The sequence below is a fragment of the Alosa pseudoharengus genome, unplaced genomic scaffold, assembly GCF_046254945.1.
Source record: "Alosa pseudoharengus isolate Yale_2024_CS ecotype anadromous, Long Island Sound unplaced genomic scaffold, YU_APseudo_1.1 YU_APseudo_1.1_scf_20, whole genome shotgun sequence".
NCBI classification, from domain to species: Eukaryota; Metazoa; Chordata; class Actinopteri; order Clupeiformes; family Clupeidae; genus Alosa; species Alosa pseudoharengus.
In genome coordinates this window covers 18,204,377-18,222,890 of record NW_027468664.1, presented here as the reverse complement: position 1 = coordinate 18,222,890, position 18,514 = coordinate 18,204,377, and the positions used below count along the sequence as shown (strand labels likewise).

The 18,514-nt window shown below is 44.2% G+C and overlaps 1 protein-coding gene across 2 annotated transcripts in view; it reads left to right on the top strand.

Annotated features, from left to right (window-relative positions):
• Window positions 1–18,263, top strand: part of ptprr (protein tyrosine phosphatase receptor type R) — a 26,793-nt gene extending 8,530 nt beyond the window's left edge. The window contains exons 1-11 of one of the 2 annotated variants that reach the window (XM_076296767.1): window positions 1–364; window positions 725–835; window positions 3,162–3,562; window positions 8,394–8,583; window positions 9,377–9,461; window positions 11,248–11,327; window positions 12,390–12,527; window positions 13,081–13,191; window positions 13,597–13,754; window positions 14,286–14,399; window positions 15,338–18,263. The exon at window positions 1–364 is cut by the window's left edge and continues 497 nt beyond it. In XM_076296767.1, coding sequence (XP_076152882.1) covers window positions 281–364; window positions 725–835; window positions 3,162–3,562; window positions 8,394–8,583; window positions 9,377–9,461; window positions 11,248–11,327; window positions 12,390–12,527; window positions 13,081–13,191; window positions 13,597–13,754; window positions 14,286–14,399; window positions 15,338–15,431 — 1,566 coding nt within the window. In that variant the 5' untranslated portion in view covers window positions 1–280 and the 3' untranslated portion in view covers window positions 15,432–18,263. The remainder of the gene's footprint in view (window positions 365–724; window positions 836–3,161; window positions 3,563–8,393; window positions 8,584–9,376; window positions 9,462–11,247; window positions 11,328–12,389; window positions 12,528–13,080; window positions 13,192–13,596; window positions 13,755–14,285; window positions 14,400–15,337) is intronic. The other variant, XM_076296766.1, reaches the window with a different exon arrangement.
• Window positions 18,264–18,514: the final 251 nt, after the last annotated feature.

Genomic DNA, 18,514 nt, shown 5'->3' with positions numbered 1-18,514 from the left:
AGGAGCCGCTGGCGGCGAGCTGTGTGTGTGTGTATGTGTGTTTGGCATGTCAGAGGCTCTTTAGCATGAGAGACGAGAAGCTGTGCTGTCACCCTGGGCATACACACTCTTTCTCTTCCTTACTTTTGCTCTCTCTCTCTTTCTCTCTCTCTCTCGTTCCATCGCTCTCATACACACACATGCAGGTGGAAGTAGCATTTTTTAGCTTTTAGCTTGAGGGCGTGAGTGAGTGTGTGCGAGAGGGAGTGTGTGTGAGACAGGGAGAGAGAAAGTGGTGTGTATGACAGTCGAGGCGTTCCGCGGCTGTCTTTGGCTGGATTGGCTTTTTGGGCTGTCTCAGGCACACTGGACAGCTCTGCTACAGGTGGGTTTGAGGATGTTTATGTGTGTGTGTGTGTGTGTGTGTGTGTGTGTGTGTGTGTGTGTGTGTGTGTGTGTGTGTGTGTGTGTGTGTCGGGTGGAGAGATCGGGGTGAGGGGGTGGTATTGCCATGGGAACCAAAACAAGGGGAGACATGCTGAATTTTTGAATGTGTTGAATGTACCATTTGAACATGTTCCTTTCTCTTCTTCCTTTGTCTTTTTTTGGGGCTCTTCTTTCACTTTTCTCCCTAATATGTCCTTTTTTCTCTTGTTTCTTTTGCATCCCCCTTTTCTGTCTGTTGACCTTAACTTTTCTTTCCTCTCTCTCTCTTCCGTCCCTCCCTTTATTCCTCCTCCTGTAGAAGAATGTACTCCAGGGACAGCACGAGAGGGACAATGTGTGGACCAAGGAAGGCTTCTATGCAGTGGTCATCTTCCTCACGATCTTCATCATCATTGTCACCTGTTTGATGGTACGTGAGTGACTTGAGTTCTGTTTGGGTGACTGTGGTCTGTTGTGTTGTGAAATGGGAGCTATTTTAACCTCCCCAGTATCACGGCTGTCTTAAGCCCCTTCTTACTGCTTACACCAGTAACTGGATGTAGGTATTAGTGGCACAGTGTCATGGTTGTGGTGGTGGTGTTGTGTTAAATGTGTTGTGGTTGTGTTCTTAATCTTTGAGGGGCATTTGCTTGGGAGAGGTTCTTGTAGCTAGAACTAGATGCTACAGGTGGGTGCTACATATTGGTGATGGTTGAAGTGAGGTCTCCTTCATTGTAACATTCTTTGGGGCGCCTAGATGAAGCACTATGTAAACGTAATGTTTTGTTGTTGTTGTACTGTTCATAGCATGGATTAGATGGATAGATGGATTAACTTATGATGTTGTTGTTGTTGTTGTTGTTGTTGTTGTTGTTGTTGTGATGATGATGAGGTGCCTCTGAAGCCTATCAGCATTTACATGGGATTAATCACATACAGATTTGTATCTGGTGGATATAGCAGAGAACATTTACACTCCAGTAGTGCACACCATTGGTCACTGGATGTCTCAGAGAGGACACTCTGTCTTGTGTCGAGGTTGGGTCTCCACATGGCCTGTGGTTTGTGCGCTACTGTCAGACACTCACCATCGCAGTAGGCTCAGTAGGCTCAGTAGCTCAGGGCTTGGGAGAGGATCATGTGCTACTGCTCGGGATCGCTGCTCTGCCACTGCAATCTCTGAACTCTGATTGGTGGAAGGGGGCGGGAAATCAGTGGAGGCTGTAAAAGTCTCCCCCCTAAAGAGCCAAGGCGAGTGACATCATAAAGCCTGAGAAAAGCCAGCTCAGGCCAGCTGGGATTGGCCACAGGGACTATTCAGGAAAATTAGCATATTAGCTTGTTAGGTAAAAGCAGTGAGCGTGTGTGTGTGTGTGTGTGTGTGTGTGTGTGTGTGTGTGGGACTTAGAGGCTTAACGTGCCAGTTGGCCTGTTTTAGCAGTGCCACAGTGGAGAGGGTGAGGAGGGTGTGGAGAAACAGCGGAGACTTGGCTTGTTGGCACAGTTACAGGGTGCCAACAGAAATATCACTTTTCGGGAGGAATTGTTGAATGACTTGTATCTTCCTTATGTATGCAAATGTTTTGCTACAGTACATTGATTCAGGTATGTCATTTGTTTGTTGACAGTGTGTGAAAACAGTCATTCATAAATTAGCATTGTTAATTCATACCAAAACAAATAGCAGCAATGAATATGGATGACACTTTTTCCAGATCTGCTCTCTGTTTTACTAGTATGCTTTTTGGCTGCATTTGAAATGAGCTGAGCTGACAATGCATTTAGTGCATGCCAGAATTAAATCGATAGTACAAGATTTATTAGTTTATAAAATATACCAGTTTATAAAATGATGACGTTTTTCTAGATATATCATTGATATATCAACACTAGTGTGTTATCCGTTTAATCAGTTTTATCAGTTTAACCAGTTTTAACTGTGTTAATGTGTAGTAAACCACCACTGTAGCACACCATCTCAAACTTATTGCTATCATACTGTAAGCATAACATCAACCACCAGAGGGCCTGTTTCTAAAAACCTTGGTCTCTTCTTGGCTTTACCTTCATGTCAAAGAGCTTTGCATGAGCCCAGTAATATTAGAAAGCCAAGGCAAAGCAAGAAATTAAGTAAGCTGAAACTCACACAACTCATTCAACCCTTCAGTAGATCAGTGGCATGTCATCGCTGTGCTGGCTTGCCCACACTATAAAGCCTTAGCTCAGGTATGAAGCGCAGGCCACTGACAAATCTCCAGGGCAGGTTTCTAACTCCGCTGGTTGCTGAGGCATGTCTTGTCAAAGCAGTATTACCACATCGTGTTTTGGTCCCTCATCATTCTGAGGTATGCCAACAGAGACACTGGAGTGTGATATCGGTCTAGAGGGCCAGATCGCATTAGTTAAAATGAAAGCTCGCTACTGTATCTACGTTTGTTTTAGTAAAGGTCATTGGCCTTGAAAGTGGTTGTGAAACAGAACCGCTTAAGTCATGTAATGTACTCAGAGTTCACTGTAATGCTTTCACAGGTCAGTCATGTCTTTAGCTGTGGATGGTACTTGCATTATAGCATTTGCTTTAGGGCCTCTTTAAATTTTATTTGACAACACAAATTGTATGCATTGTGTAAGTCACTTGCAGTAGTTATGTAATTCACTTGCAGTCGTAGTTGTGTAAGTAAAGTATAGTAACAATTTGTCAGAGAATGATACACGTTTAACATGGACTTGGTCTTTCTCTCCTCTCTGTGTCTCAGGTTCTGTACAGGTTAAAGGAGAAGGTTGAATATTCCGACCGGCAGTTCAAGGAGCCGCCCCCGCCCAACGTTCACTTGGCCCCCGTCCCCGTCCACTCAGCCCCCCCACGCCCCCTCCAGCCACCTCCCCCTGCCCACCTCACCAGCGGCAGCAGCATGGTTCAGGCCGAGGCGGTCCCTAAACCTATAAGTACCGGCCCCGCCTCTCGTCCGTCCAATCAGATAATCTCCAACGTAGGCCCCGCCCCCGCGGCGTCCACGCCCGTTGGCAAAAGCGCGGTCTCCAGTCACGCTCACGAACCTATCTGCCAGCCCTGCGTCCCGACCACCGAGGTCAAACCCTGCCTCTCATCAAGCCCCTCCCCCTTCAGGATGAAGCCTGCAGCTGGTCTCCAGGAGAGGTGAGTTCTGGAGAATGGAGTGTGGGGGTGTGGAAGGAGTTTCCTTGGAGAATTTTTTTTTTGTAAAATTTCACTCCAGACACTACAGTCCCGTCCCTGAAGCTGCTATGTGGATGCGTTTTAATGCACTTCCCAACTTCACTGGTATCAATAGTTTTACCATGAGCTTTATTAATACATATAGAGAAAGAAAACCTGCCACAAGCTTTTCTTTCAGAAAGATTTCCATGATTGTGATTGATCCACTTGATCCGCATGATTGCCCTGTGAGGTAAAAGCATCATGAACTGAAGCCAGCAAGCTTTTATGGTCGACAGTGATGTGTGATACAGAGAGGCATTATGGGAAAATCCCATAAGAGATTTGAGAGCAGGCCTGGTGCCAGGATGAAGTGACTCAGGAGGCAGTTAAAAATAATGAGGCTACATGTGGCAATGTAGTGTCGTTTTGTCTTGACGCGAACAATCCCTGCCTTATCTTTTTAATGTAATTGTGTCTAATGGCCATAATATGAAACAGGTAGCCTGACGAGCCAGACCCAAATTAAAATGTAGAGTCTGGGCACTCACCGTTCGCAGTGCTCAGTCCGAGGGGCGGGATAATCAGTTGTCTTTCAAATTCCCTCTGCACGCAATAGGACAGCGCTGAGTCCCATGCGTTTTCCCACCAGCGGAGCTAGTTGGCTAGTTCAAACTTTTGCCATCTTAAAACAATCTTAACTCGTGTCACACTGTTGGCCAACAGCAACATCCATCTTCTTTGTTTTCAAGTAGCAGGGAATTCAAGCCAAACCGTTGCAACTCTGCCATCAATCATTATGTTAAGCCCGCCTAACGACTCTATACACGATTTACCACTCACATCGAAGCCAACCCGTGACGCTGATAACAGTCTCACAGTCGCTTCTACGCTATGTCACATCTATGAAACTCCCGCCCTGCGTCCTGATTGGCTAAACCATAAAGTTGGTTGGAGAAATCACTCTCAATGGAAGAGGTTCCAGATGGATGTGAGTGAAGCTAGGCGGAGCTAAGCGGAACGACATTCATCTGGCTAGGGCCAGGTTAGCAGATTACCAGGTCACTAACTAAAATTGGTCTGTTGGTAGGTATAATGAAATTCAATCATTTGCTCGATTTATGAATGATTCTAACCACTGACAGACAGCAATGTCAGAATGATTAAATAAAACATAAAATCGTAGAGGCAGACCCAGTCTGACCTGATTGGCTTCTGTCACTAGTGGAGCTAAAGTTGCAGTTGGGACATGTTGGGGCATGTTATCCATTCTTAGCGCCTGAGGTGTTTTTGTGGCTATGTTAGGTATTTAGCAAGCTAATAAGGTTTAATTAGCTGTTTTCACTTAAAAGAAAATACAGCTATGTTGTGAGGTTCAAATCTAATACATCTTTTGACAATGCACAACTAAGATAATAAGCGTCTGGTTCTGACATAACAGTGTTGTGTGTCAGAAGCATGTTTAAATTCTGCTTGGGCAGTGGAAAAACAAACTGGGTAAGATGGGAAGATATTTTATGGGGAACAATATTTCAAACTGCCATCTTTATGATACTTTTATCTCAATATTTTGTTGTTTTTATTTTTGTTGTATTCTTATAGGATACATACCATTTTAACTGACATTTTTTCATGAATTTTGAATTTTAACTGGGGGCAGAACATATAACTGAAGGGGCAACTGAGCTCCCTCTTGACTCCTAATGGTGCCAGGCCTGCCAGAGAAAATCTGGTGAATGGGAGGGTTGGGAAATAATATGAGACATCAGAAATAACGCAATCCTAAACATTTTGTATTTCTGGAAAGCACCGGTTGAGGATTTCTGTGAAGAAAGATTTTTCAGTTTAGTAAAATGTGACTCATTTTAGTTTGTCATGTGCAAAACAAAGGAAACAATATTATGAAACATCGCCCTCTGGTGGTCCAACTACACAATGAACCCCGTGAAGGCAGAGTTGGTAACGTCAAAGGCCTCTCTGCCTTCCTTTGGCCGCAGGGTAAACAAAAGTAGGTGCCCTCATTTCACATTCACAATCTGCTGACCACCACAGCATTGCGTGGGACTGGACTGTAAGTTTATCAAGGGTCAATGTTTGGTTTGCTGTTCAGCTACTGGTGATAAGTATATCCTTCCTTCACTGCTGAAGTATCTTAAATGGATAGAAAAATCATTACGTTTTGTTTCCTCATTAAACAATATACTTGGCACTCCTCACCCTGTTGGTTATCCATCATGGATATCCAGTGACCGGGTAACTTTACATTCTGTACATTGTGTACGTCGCCGTGGACTATAACGCATGGTATCTCACAATAATTTATTCTGAGGTGGGGCCTGGCCCGATGATTGGATTTGAATGGAGGTCGTGGAATGTGACCCCGACACCCGCGTGTTTGCTCAGTGTGGCAGGTGTGTGAGGGAGCGTACGTGTGGACCGAGGAGTAGGCCGCCTTCGCTCGAGGTGAGAGAGGACGCCTTTGCGCTCCCGTGTCAACAGTGGAGGGATGTCCAACAATCATCTCAGTGTTTACCAGAGGGAGGGAGGTGTGTGTGTGTGTGTGTGTGTGTGTGTGTTTGTGTGTTTGGTGGGCGAGTGTGTATGTGTGTGTGTGTGTGTGTGTGTGTGTGTATGTGTGTGTGTGTGTGGTGGTTGGTGGGGTTAGGGGTGGGAACACAGGAAGAGATGATCTACAATGTTCTTATGAAAAAAAAATGGTTGGCCAAGGCACAATGGAGGCTTCTGAAGTCACCGGGGGACAGTGGCTACTGAAGCCAGGACCAAGGAGGGAGGTGGCGTAGCGCAGTCACTTAGCGCTAAACCAACTTCACTGGTCCGCAGTCAGAAACGCCTCTTTTCAACCTGCGCCACAATAGCTTGGGGATTTAGCCACAAAGCACAAAGAGTGTTGGTTGAACGCAACTAAGTTTCTTGTCATTAGAATCGAAGTAACAAAGTTGATTTTATTGTTGGCTGGAGACGCTGTGCCTGAGTCTCCTGAGCACACAGAGATTTCAGTGCCTTTTAGCCCAACTCTAAACAAGACTGATTTATGATTCTCCTCACAATGTCATGATTATCCACCCATTATGTGTTCTCTGGCTCACTTAGTCAGAATAAATCAAATAAATGCGTGACTGAGAGAGAACTGCCCAAAAGTAAACATGAGGAGGACATCATGTTCCGCTGTCTGGCGGGGGCATCAGCTGTCCCTGAATAATCTGGCAATTTGCTATCTGTCTGGCAACATTCAGAGATGTTCTATGGGGTGACCGGTACCTCTCGGAGGACTTGTCCTGCAGCGTCCTGCAGACGGTCCTGTTATCTCTCAGCTCCAAAGCCCCCCTAATGCAGAGCCAGACAAAAAGGGAAAGGCGGGACCAGGGATGTGTCAGCTGACTTCCTGTGCAGGATATGGCTGACTTCCTGCCGTGCCTCGCCACTGATTGCGAGAGGATGATGATTCGGGACAGGCCCCTGATTGGTTCACGCCAGTTATGACTGGCTTGTATCCTTCGTCTGCTGAAGGGATAGGTTTCTTGTGGTCCAGACTGAAACGGAGTGGCAGGTGGAGTGTGTGTATGTGTCTGTGTGTGTGTGTGTGTGTGTGTGTGTGTGTGTGTGTTTTGGTGGGTGGGTGGGGGGTTGATCAAAATGGCCTGCAGGCATGGATTCGGAACAGGAAATTAATTCCTCCCAACACAGTCTCGGATTAAAATCCAGTAAATATTTGCTCCTCATAACGAGAAAAAAATGGCCTTTGCTGACTGAGTTTTAGTGATAATGTTCATTGCACGTTCACAGCAGTGGGACTTGAACATTCTATAGCATTGATATCGAGCGCATTGTGCACGGGTGGCGAGTTTGTTTCAGACAGACGGTGGGTTTGGGTGGAGTTATTGTAGCACGGACCTGAACCAACATAGACAGTCATGTTTAAAAACTGCAGATTGAGGCTGACAAAACAACCCTGGAAGTCTTGTCCTGTGGACGTGCAAAGTCGCTTGACCCCTGTCTGACAGCTGAAGGGGACACAGTTTGGTCTCCCTGATGAGGTCCTGGATTGAGCTCTTTTCATGATTAAACTCTGATCTTTGTAAATGTAGCGAAATCTAAAATTAAATGTCACTATATTGTTCTTCTTTAGGTTATTCCGAAAACCAGTGAGAAAAACTGCCTAGGGCAGTTTCTGTTAGGGTTATATGAATAAATATATCATAGGAAAAGTCCTAAATGTTGCTGTTTTCAACTACCACTTTGATATTGAAGTTCACAGTAAATTTGCTTATGGCTTGAATAGTTTTTTCTTCTAATGTTCATGAACAATATAGACTGTGAACTAATCAAAGATACATTTCAATTGTTAATTCTTAAAAACTGTCCCATTTCAGCACGGCAGGCTTTGTTTTCAATGATCTTTGTGTATTTTTTTTACCCACAGATAGCTTGTCCAAGACCAGCTGTAAATCAGACTTGTGTTTATGGGTTGTGCTCACACGATTTGAATTGACGTGACTGGATCTCATGGCTCGTGCTTGTGTTGTGTGTGCTTGTGTTGTGTGTGTGCTTGTGTTGTGTGTGTGCTTGTGTTGTGTGTGTGCTTGTGTTGTGTGTGTGCTTGTGTTGTGTGTGCTTGTGTTGTGTGTGTGCTTGTGTTGTGTGTGCTTGTGTTGTGTGTGTGCTTGTGTTGTGTGTGCTTGTGTTGTGTGTGTGCTTGTGTTGTGTGTGTGCTTGTGTTGTGTGTGTGTGCTTGTGTTGTGTGTGTGCTTGTGTTGTGTGTGTGCTTGTGTTGTGTGTGTGCTTGTGGTTGCAGGAGAGGCTCCAACGTGTCCCTGGTGTTGGACATGAGCTCCCTGGGCGCGGTGGAGCCGCTCAACTGTGGCGTGAACACGCCCCGCGAGAGCGCCGCCCAGGAGTACCTGCAGTCGGCCGGACGCACGCTCACGCGCCCGCAGCTCCGCAACACTGTGCTCAACATGCCCGTGCTGCACGCCGAGTTCGCTGTGAGTCACACACACACACACACACACACACACACACTTTGGAGCACACATGCCCACACACATATTCACTCACACGCACTCACACACATGCATGTGTGTGTACACAAATGCACATATACACAACACAAATATGTGTACAGACATGTGCATACGATTGGAGATGTGTTAGTCACCTAAAACACACACACACACACACACACACACACACACACACACACACACACACACACACACACACACACTCCATGCAAATCTCGTCTCAGAAGATAGATTGGAAGAGGTGTTGTTCTAGGAAGTACAGGTACAACAGCACATTATGATCAGACATTATGATCAGTACATGTTGAGCATAAGAATCCAGCAGTTGTTTTTACTCCTCCTGCCAGACATTTCTCCACCTCTGCCTCTCACATCAGATCGATGTTTTTGCCCTTCACCCACCCCCTGTCACCCACCCCCTGTCACCCACCCCCTGTCACCCACCCCCGTCAGGAGCCTCACACCACCTCTCAGTGACATGTCTACTTCTCAGCACAGCACACACCCCGTAGCGAAACGTGACACATTGACAGTCCGTTCCATTTTTTAGTCTGTGTGTGTGCGTGATGACTGTGGGTAATGATCTGTAAGTCGTGAGTCATTCGGACGTGTGGTAGTTTGCCGGATTGCACCGTTTCAAACATGTCTGGCTCATTTCACCTCCTTGAGGGGAGTCGTTGGTTAATCCTGCTGGTCTGTCATGATCTGTTCCTCTTCAACGTCACCTATAACGCAACCTGTCTTACTGTTCCAGGAGATCCCCATGAACTTTGTGGATCCGAAAGACTTGGACATCCCCAGCCACGGAACCAAGAACCGATACAAGACCATTTTGCCAAGTTAGTACCCCACACACCTTCCCCTTTTTATCCTCCTTGGCAGTAACGGTTGATTTATTTGTTTTATTGCTACGGTCGCTGTTGCATGCCAAGTGCCTGGGCCTGACAGGTCCGTAGCTTGAGTGGTCTCGGCAGACAGTATAGCTTGTCACTGTGCATTAGCGTTGCCCAAATTATTTTGCCAGTTGTCAGTGCCAGAGAAAGTCAACATGTCATGTCCGATTAGCGTCAGCTAACAGCTGACAGGGGCCTGTCCCACAGTGATATATTGGAACCCTCTGCCTTCCGAGACTTGCTGACGAGGAGGAATAGACCAGGAGAGGGGGTCAAGCTCGTAGTTGTGCCGTGCTGACCACTTTGCTGATTTGTGACCATTATTCTAAGCACCTGTGTTTGGTGATAAAAGTGCCCCACTGTCTTGGTGGCGTGGCACCTTGTTCTACTACCTGAGCATTGAGCTCCAGGAGCTTTTTTTTTGTCATAAAAACACTGGTGTTTAATTGGTCTCAAAACCATGGGGTCAACACCCAAGGAACACATGCACTGATAAAATGTTTTTCATTTTTGAGAATTAGAAAATGTTTAGATTTATAGTTATGGATAAAAGTGTCCACTCCAGCGTCAATATGGCTCAATGAGGGAGGAGCTTCACCTCCGCCCCTCCCTCTCTCTATCTGTTTTGAAGTGAAGGTGGAGGCGCAGAGGTTAACGAGCGTGCCTTGAACCGGGCTTTCCCTTTGGCCCTTCGCGCTGGCTCGAGAACAATACAATACAATTAAGGCCCAAGTTGAACAGTCTGTTCCTAGCGCCGTGCCAAACTTCTCGGGACACGGCAAGCCGTTGCGTAACCCCCCTCTGGCTGCCCAGCTCCTGATTGGCTGTTATCAGCTTCCGTCCGCAGCGGCCAGTGTTTCTTCAGAACAGAACAGGGGAAGGGAAGAGAGGCTTAGTTATCAATATGTGTGTGTGTGTGTGTGTGTGTGTGTGTGTGTGTGTGTGTGTGTGTGTGTGTGCGTGCGTGCGTGCGTGCGTGTGTGTGTGTGTGTTTGTGTGTGTGTGTGTGTGTGTGTGTGTGTGTGTGTGTGTGTGTGTGTGTGTGTGTGTGTGTGTGTGTGTGTGTGTGTGTGTGTGCTGGGGGGTGGGTGGGTGTCAGCGGGGTGGGTGTTCCTTCCGTCCAAGGTGAGACTTGTGAGTTGGACTGAAACGTCTTGGACGTTGACCAGGCCTCGGCAAAAGCTTCGACCTTAAACAAAGAACAATTAAAAAGATGACTGTTTTAAGAACATCCAGACTGACAGCTACGCTCCTCTTTAATGAGAGCGGAGGTATATTTAAACCTTGTGAGTCATAAAAGTTTTGAAACGCGTATAATGATGATGGAGGTGATGATGATGAGTCATTCGTTCATAGAGATGAAGCCAGCATCGTGGGAGGACAATATGGCGTTAAAAAAGAGTGTGTGAAAAGCTGAAGCAGCTCGGCAACATGTCAGCCAACAGAGAGTGGGTGTTGTGCTTTGCCCTGGCCTAGGTGTAGTCATCGACAAAAACACCCTATTCTGTGTCTGAAGTCTGAAAACATGTCTTTACAACCTCACAGTAAGGCCAGGGGAGAAAAGGTCATCACAGGGCGAAAAAGTTTTCATTTGAAAGTGTAAACAATCACTCACCCCCGTCAACATTTTTCTGGGTCTTTGTTTTGGTGCTTATTCTGGTCTCTCTCTCTCTCTCTCTCTCTCTCTCTGTCATTCTCTCTCTTCCTCTCTCTGTCTGTTTCTGTCTCTCAGACCCACACTCCAGGGTGATCCTGAAGGCCAAGAACTCTTACGATCCCCTCAGCAGCTACATTAATGCCAACTTCATCAGGGTGAGTCCCACCTTCTGTGTCCAACCAACATGCTGCGTCTCTATATTTCACTGCAAAAGACTTCTTCATGTGGTGGAGGGTTTGATTCATTGCAGGGATCTGGTAACAATGAAATTAAATAAACATTAGGGGTAAAAAAAAAAAACGTCTTCCTTATCGGTTTATAGATCTTGGGAAGAATGTTGAGACCATTGTTTGTTTTGCTTCCATATAAGTCCTTCGAAGAAAGTAGGGGGGCCTGAGGGGTGGGGTGGCTGACTGTGAGGTGGATAGGCTGGGGTGGAGGCGGGGAGGATGGGGGCCCGGTAGCAAAGGAACAAGTGAACTCACTTCTTATGGCCAGTCGGACCTCACATACAATAGGGCGGCTTCCTGAGGCAGGAAGTTTAAGAGTTAGTTTTCTCTTTCACGTCCACCACCACCGTGAGGCCTCCCTCGACAGTTCTAACACCCTGGCCTTGCATACATACACAATCACATCCTCAACGTCTCACCACCCTCACACACACACACACACACACACACACAGCAGCAGCAGCAGCACCTCGATCCCTGACCCCTGAAGTTTCTTAGGTGGCCATGGCTACACTTGTACACAGGCAGTACAAATGAACTTTGGGTGATATGACTTATTCAACCATTGTTTAGACAGCCATTTCCATCTCATTTTTCATACCTTGATGAACCAGTGTCCCCTTTTAAATGGTAGCAGAGGTCATTCTGAGATCTGCCTGTAGAGTCTTTAAACGCTAACATGCTTGTGTGGATGGAGATCATTTTAGTTTTTAAATGCTCTTTTTAAAAACAAAATAATCGTGTTCATGTTGACAAGGCCTAATACTTTTCTGACATACAATATATTTACATGATAAATGTTTTCATAGTTATGCAGGACTTACCATATTGGTACCACTAAAGTGCTGAGTTTCTGTTAAATGTGCCTGGTTGATTTTGAAGTCTTTTTCTCTTAACCATCTCAAAAAAACAGTCAAGGCAGTCGCAGTTCAGCTATTTTTGTATCCACCTCACCCATTGCCTGATTTGTCTTTGTTTACTTTTCAGGGTTACCTTGGAGATGAGAAAGCGTACATCGCCACGCAAGGTCCGATGATCAACACGGTGAACGACTTCTGGCAGATGGCCTGGCAGGAGGACTGCCCTGTCATTGTCATGATCACCAAACTCAAGGAGAAAAACGAGGTGACGATCTGTCATGGCTGTTATCCAGAAAAACCTTACAGACAACTGAGATACTTTGTCACAACACAGCTGTTGGATTGATTATCTTAAGCTGCTGGCAATGAATTTATTGAGCTCATTATATGAGTTATGGCTCCTTAAATAATTTCAGCAAACTTGAGTAGCAATAGAGAAGACACACTCCTGTGAGCCTCCAGAGTCTTACATCCTTAGAGCCCGTCTCAGTTCAGTACAATTACACCTCCAGAAACTGCTGAAAAATTAATTCAACACTTTGGAACTATCTGTAATACAGTACATCAATTTGCAGTGACACCTTAAATAGATTATTTGCATGAATGTATTAATGTATCAATTAATGTTGATTAATGGCAAGTGCCTAACTTCATTGGTAGGCCTTTCCATTCATTCATTTAATCATTCATTCACTGACTTAATCATTACTTTAATTCAATCATCTTCATTCACTGCATTCATTAGTGAGTGGTCGGTGCCCTGTATGCCCTGGCTGGGTCTGGTCAGGTCAATAAAGCCATCCTGGTTTCCTCTGCAGAAATGTGTGCTGTACTGGCCGGAGAGGAGAGGCATCTACGGCAAAACAGAAGTGCTGGTAAACAGTGTCCGGGAAAGTGACCATTACACCGTGCGCAGCCTCACGCTGAAGGTAAAGGCTCAGTCTGGCATGATGACCACAGCCGTTCACAGTTACACAGTTCACATTTACAGTTAAAGGTGATCTAAGCGATGTTACGCGGTTTCTAAGCTAAAACATTATTTTTCACACACAGCAAACATCTCCTCACTATTCACTAGTCAGTTTCAATTGCACATTGTTTATGTTCCATGTTTGTGTGCCTTTCCCTCTCCCTCTCACACACTCTTTGCATTCTTGACTGTCTTGGTGTCACGGGTACGCTGGCGACTACGTCGCTCCATCCGGCATCTTTTTGTCCTGTGTGTCAATGTCTTTTATGTGGATCGATTTGGGCTGCACTCTGTGCACACAAAAATGTGCTATATAAATAAAAGTGACTTGACTTGACCCCTCTGTCTGTGTGTGTGACCGCAGCAAGGGGGGCAGAGTCGCTCGTTGGAGCATTACTGGTACACGTCGTGGCCTGACCACAAGACCCCCGACAGCGCACAGCCCCTGCTACAGCTCATGGCGGACGTGGAGGAGGACCGGCTGGCCAGCGGCAGCCGAGGCCCCGTTATTGTTCACTGCAGGTACATCACCGTTTATAGCTAGCTCTATTTGACCAATTCAGGGTTGTGCACAATTCGAATTGCAATTCTGTTTGCTACCTCAATTGAAATGCAAGTGAAATTCAAGAATTTAATTGGAATTTAAGAGCCAGTTTCAATTCTGCAATTTTGCACAAGCCTGTTGACCATCAGTGCTTATCTGTTATTTTGAATGACTCATCATTCCCATAAGCATTTCTTTAGTCAAAATGTTTTTGGAACAATACACACATATTAACTGAGGTATAAGCCAAATAATGGCTTTGAGGTGTCCTGGTATATGGAAATATTTGACTTGGCAGATCCAAATTCATAGAACAATTTCAAACTTATGATTTGAATGTATGGAGGCAATAAAGTAAAATCCATCTGTCAATAAAGTAAAATCCATCCGTCAATTCCCACCAGAGTAGCCCTGCTGTCATAAATGAAACGGTTGAAATTGTAACTTCATGACATTGCAGTCATTTTGTTGTTTGGTGTAACATGCAGTGCCTGTACATTCCCTTCCAGTGCTGGTATTGGTCGCACTGGATGCTTCATTGCCACAACCATTGGCTGTCGTCAGCTGCAAATGGAGGGCAGTGTGGATGTCTTGGGAATCGTGTGCCAACTCCGATCAGACAGGTAGGAGAGAAACCTAGAAAAGAGTGAAAAGAGTGAAATAACTTGAACACACTGCACTTAAAGACTTTTTATTGAGAGGAAATAGCCTGACGTAGCCAACTCAATTCTAGGAGTATTGGGGCGTTGTTATGTGTTTCAGCTGATACAGGGGGAAAATGCCTCTGCACAGAATTGGATAGACCTAACCAAGGCAACAAAATAACCTACCATGAATCCTGTAGTGACAATAGCCAAAGCATATAAATGACTAAATCTCTGTGTTTTTTTTTTTTTTTTTTTTAAAGTTATTGCGTTGTCAATATCTTGTACAATCTAAATGTCTAACTTCTCTAGCAACAGGCTTTTTGCTGTAAACAAAATCAACAGAAACACGCTCAGGTTTATGTGAATGAATAGGCACAGTTTCTCATCTGTCCATATAAAGCCCGTCCAGATGATTTGATTGGTCGGCCGATTTTCATACGAGCATAGAAGTATGTCAATGGAGCAAGGCCAGACCAAATTTCCCAAACTCAAATTTTGTGGTCGGAGTTAAATTTGGGCTGCCTTCCAGACTAGGCTCTGAATAAAAAGTCAGTAAATGCAGTTTGTGGATACTAATGACGTTAGTGCACCCTCATAATGTTTTAGTCATATAGTGATTTAAAAGCAGTTTTACCTTTGTGCATTATATTCCTCTGTGAAGTACCCCCCCTCCTCCCCTCCAACCCCCCATATCAACCCCTCCTTGGACAATCTCTCCCATGGCCCCCACACCCACTAAAGCAAATGTTAGGATATGAAAGGACTGCATGGGCTGGGTTAAGTGACTCAGTAAATGCCAGCATTGTTGAAAGGTCTGCAGGAAACGGCTGCCATTTCATAATCAAGATGCCCCTTGAGGGAGATCCCGCTGATTGCTGTGTTTCTTCTTCTTCCTCCTCCTCTTCCTCCTGCAGGGGTGGCATGATTCAGACAGGGGAGCAATACGAGTTTGTCCACCACGCCCTGTGCCTCTACGAGAGCCGCCTGTCCGCCGATGCAGGCCAATGAAAGGGCACCCCCACCCACCTCCTTCACAGGAAGTCTTTGCTCCTATGCGCCATGTTGACCTGGAAGTTGAAAACCTCAATGGGGGCGGTCACCATTTTGGATGCGACCCCTGGAGAGAACCTTAGCGGTCTGTTCAGGGAGGACAGAAAGAGAGTTTTCAGAGGAATCTTTTCTGGCGGTGTGAAGTTTTTTTCGGTGGGGTGTTTCTGGACCCAGTGCTGTGTGTTGTAGAAAAAAACAGTAGAGGAGCAGAAGGGAGAGAATCCGTCAGACTGATTGACTCTTTCATTTTATTTTTTTCTTGTGGCTGAATGTAACGTATCGATCTCGTCTCTGCAACTCTCTCTCTCTCTCTCTCTTGTCGCCAGCAGCTCCTCCTCTTGCCTCCTGAGATCTTTTTGTGCGCAACCTGCCTTCAGTCCTGTCTGACCTCAACCACACGGCAACAAGCTGTGTACTTTGAGCCAGACCTTCTGGTTGACATTCTTCTCATGGACGAGACAATGTTTCATGGTTTTGTCAAGTAGTGTTTTTATGCAGAACCGTAGTGGGGGGGGGGGGTCTCCTCAGATTAGTCTCTATAGTTAGTCTCTATAGTCTCCATATTAAGACTGTTAATGAATATGATGCGGGATGGAGACTTATGGAAAATAATTATGTTGCCATACTCTTTTAGGAAAAAGCCAATTTCATTTCATGGAGAGTCTGAGCAGGAGCGAGCCAGATACTTTGTTGGACCAATGAGACACACACTGCACGCTTCAAAATTTCACAGTGTTATCCGGTTTGAGAACAAGCCAGAGTTTGCCAATCCCATCTTTATGTTCCCAATTTTATGTTCCCAGGTTTCACTCCAGCCCTCACATACAATTAACTAGCAATGGTGATGTTGACAATGGAAGGTGGATGCAAACGAAAACACTTCACTAACATTGATAGTATGTCATGAAAACACAATAAACACACAAAACCCTCTTCTACCTGAATTTACTCATAATATAACCCCTTTCCATGGCAATAGTTAGATAACGTAGTAAGTCAATAAACAAATATCTAAATGTTTTTGTTCCTGTAGCCTGGTTACAAAAGCATGTAACGTTACAAAACAGAGTTTTAAATTTACTTAAAAGAAACCCGTCACCTGTACATGAGCAATTTTTGATGAATAAAACATCAAAGGTGCAGTCTTAATATATAAAAATATAGTTTATATGTTTGTTTATGAATTGTATTCATGCAAAGCTAACATAATTATTTTTGTATATCTTGAGTGGACTGTTTTGATACCCTGGATTCTATTGAAGTGTGCAGGGCATTAATACAAATCTCCCTGCGTACATATACACACTCTGTAAACACCAGGAAACGTGGCATCGAGTGCAAATAATGTTAAGCTGACTCCTCAACGGTGCAGCTTACAGTATAACTATCGTAGACAGGACCTCTGTTTGACATGAAAACCCCACAGCTGACTTTATGTTCGTATCACTACGCCACCTTTGAAATCTAAAGATTTAAGTATAGATAGATTTTATATACAATATTAAAACCAAATATGGTGTCTGCCCAGCTATTGATTATGGATAAAAACACAATCAAAATGGAAGATGGTCAGACATATTCAATCAAAAATTAGCCCTGTGTTCTATGTATGTGGCATTCTTGAAATATATTAATAATTACAAAATATGTATTTTCATTGGAGGACATGATATCTCTAGCTCGAAGTTCCGTGCTACCTATTAAACTTGTTTTCATGTTATTTTACTGTACTGTGTAAAAGTAAGTAAAAATGTACATATGAAAGTGCTATTAACTATGTGGCCACATGGTCATGCCACATAAAAATCTTGCTGCTTCTACTGCAAGTGTTCAATCTGTCAGTTGTGTGTGTCGGGGAGGATCAACGATTGTTGTGTGACAATGAAATCTTTTAGGACATTTTTTGTATATGTGCTGATTTTTTATCAATATTATTTGTGATACAAAGGTTTTGAAAAAACAACTATATTTGTCTATTTATATTAGATATGTGTAGCAGGTAAAATGCACAATGCCTCTTAATTGGTCTGCATCAATGGTAATGTCAGTGCATATTGTTTACTGTTTGTAGCGACTATCCACTATGTGGGACTTAGTGGTCATAATAACGAGACAATGAGTTTTTTTTCCTATATATTACTAATCAACATGAATGTTGTGATTAGATGACTGTTAAGCATAACCACAATAGTAAGTAAGTAAACGTATATACAGACATATATACTCGAAAATGTACATAATATGTAATGCCTCAATTATGTAGGGTTTGAGGAAGTCTTTAAGGAAAGTCATCAAAGCTGAAAAAATTGGCGGATGAAGACTTCCTTTGGAATTTTCGGTATATTTACTCTCTCTCTCTCTCTTTATCTCTCTCACGCTCTCTTTCTCTTTGTCTCTGACTCTCTCTCTTTCTCTGTGAAATTGCTATTATTATTAACTGTCCCTTCGCCCATACAACACAGCCCAGGACTCCAGTGACATACGTGAGTGGCACATCAGAGTGAATGTGGCTGACGGATAGCCTAAGCCATGTGATAGGTAAACATTAGTTACCCAAGCCATACTACCAAGTGATGCTGTCTGGTTCAAATGTAACACACAATACTTTTGTCCTCTGAGAAAAAAGAAACTCTGATTATTACCACTCTGTACAAGTGACTCGTGATGAAGTGTTTCTTTTGGATAGAGCAGGCAAATGGTTATTATGCCAACACAATCTGCCCTGTACTGATACCTACAATGTTGACTTTATAGTCCAAACTGCCAATAAACTGATCTTGTTTAAACAAACTATGATGTGATCATTTTGTTCTTTTTTGCCTAATTCTCAATCAGTTGCAGTTAACAGTGTTGTGCTGTGTTTTGTTATGTTTGGCAACATCAAATCACACATGTATTAATTGAATTTCTTTTTGTGTCTTTTCAAACATATCTCGATGAAACTAATCATGATCATGATCTTCAAAGCACTTTGAAAGCTTTTTAAAAACGTGATTCCCAAATCCTTTTCTGCACACATTAGAATCAATGTTCATGCACAA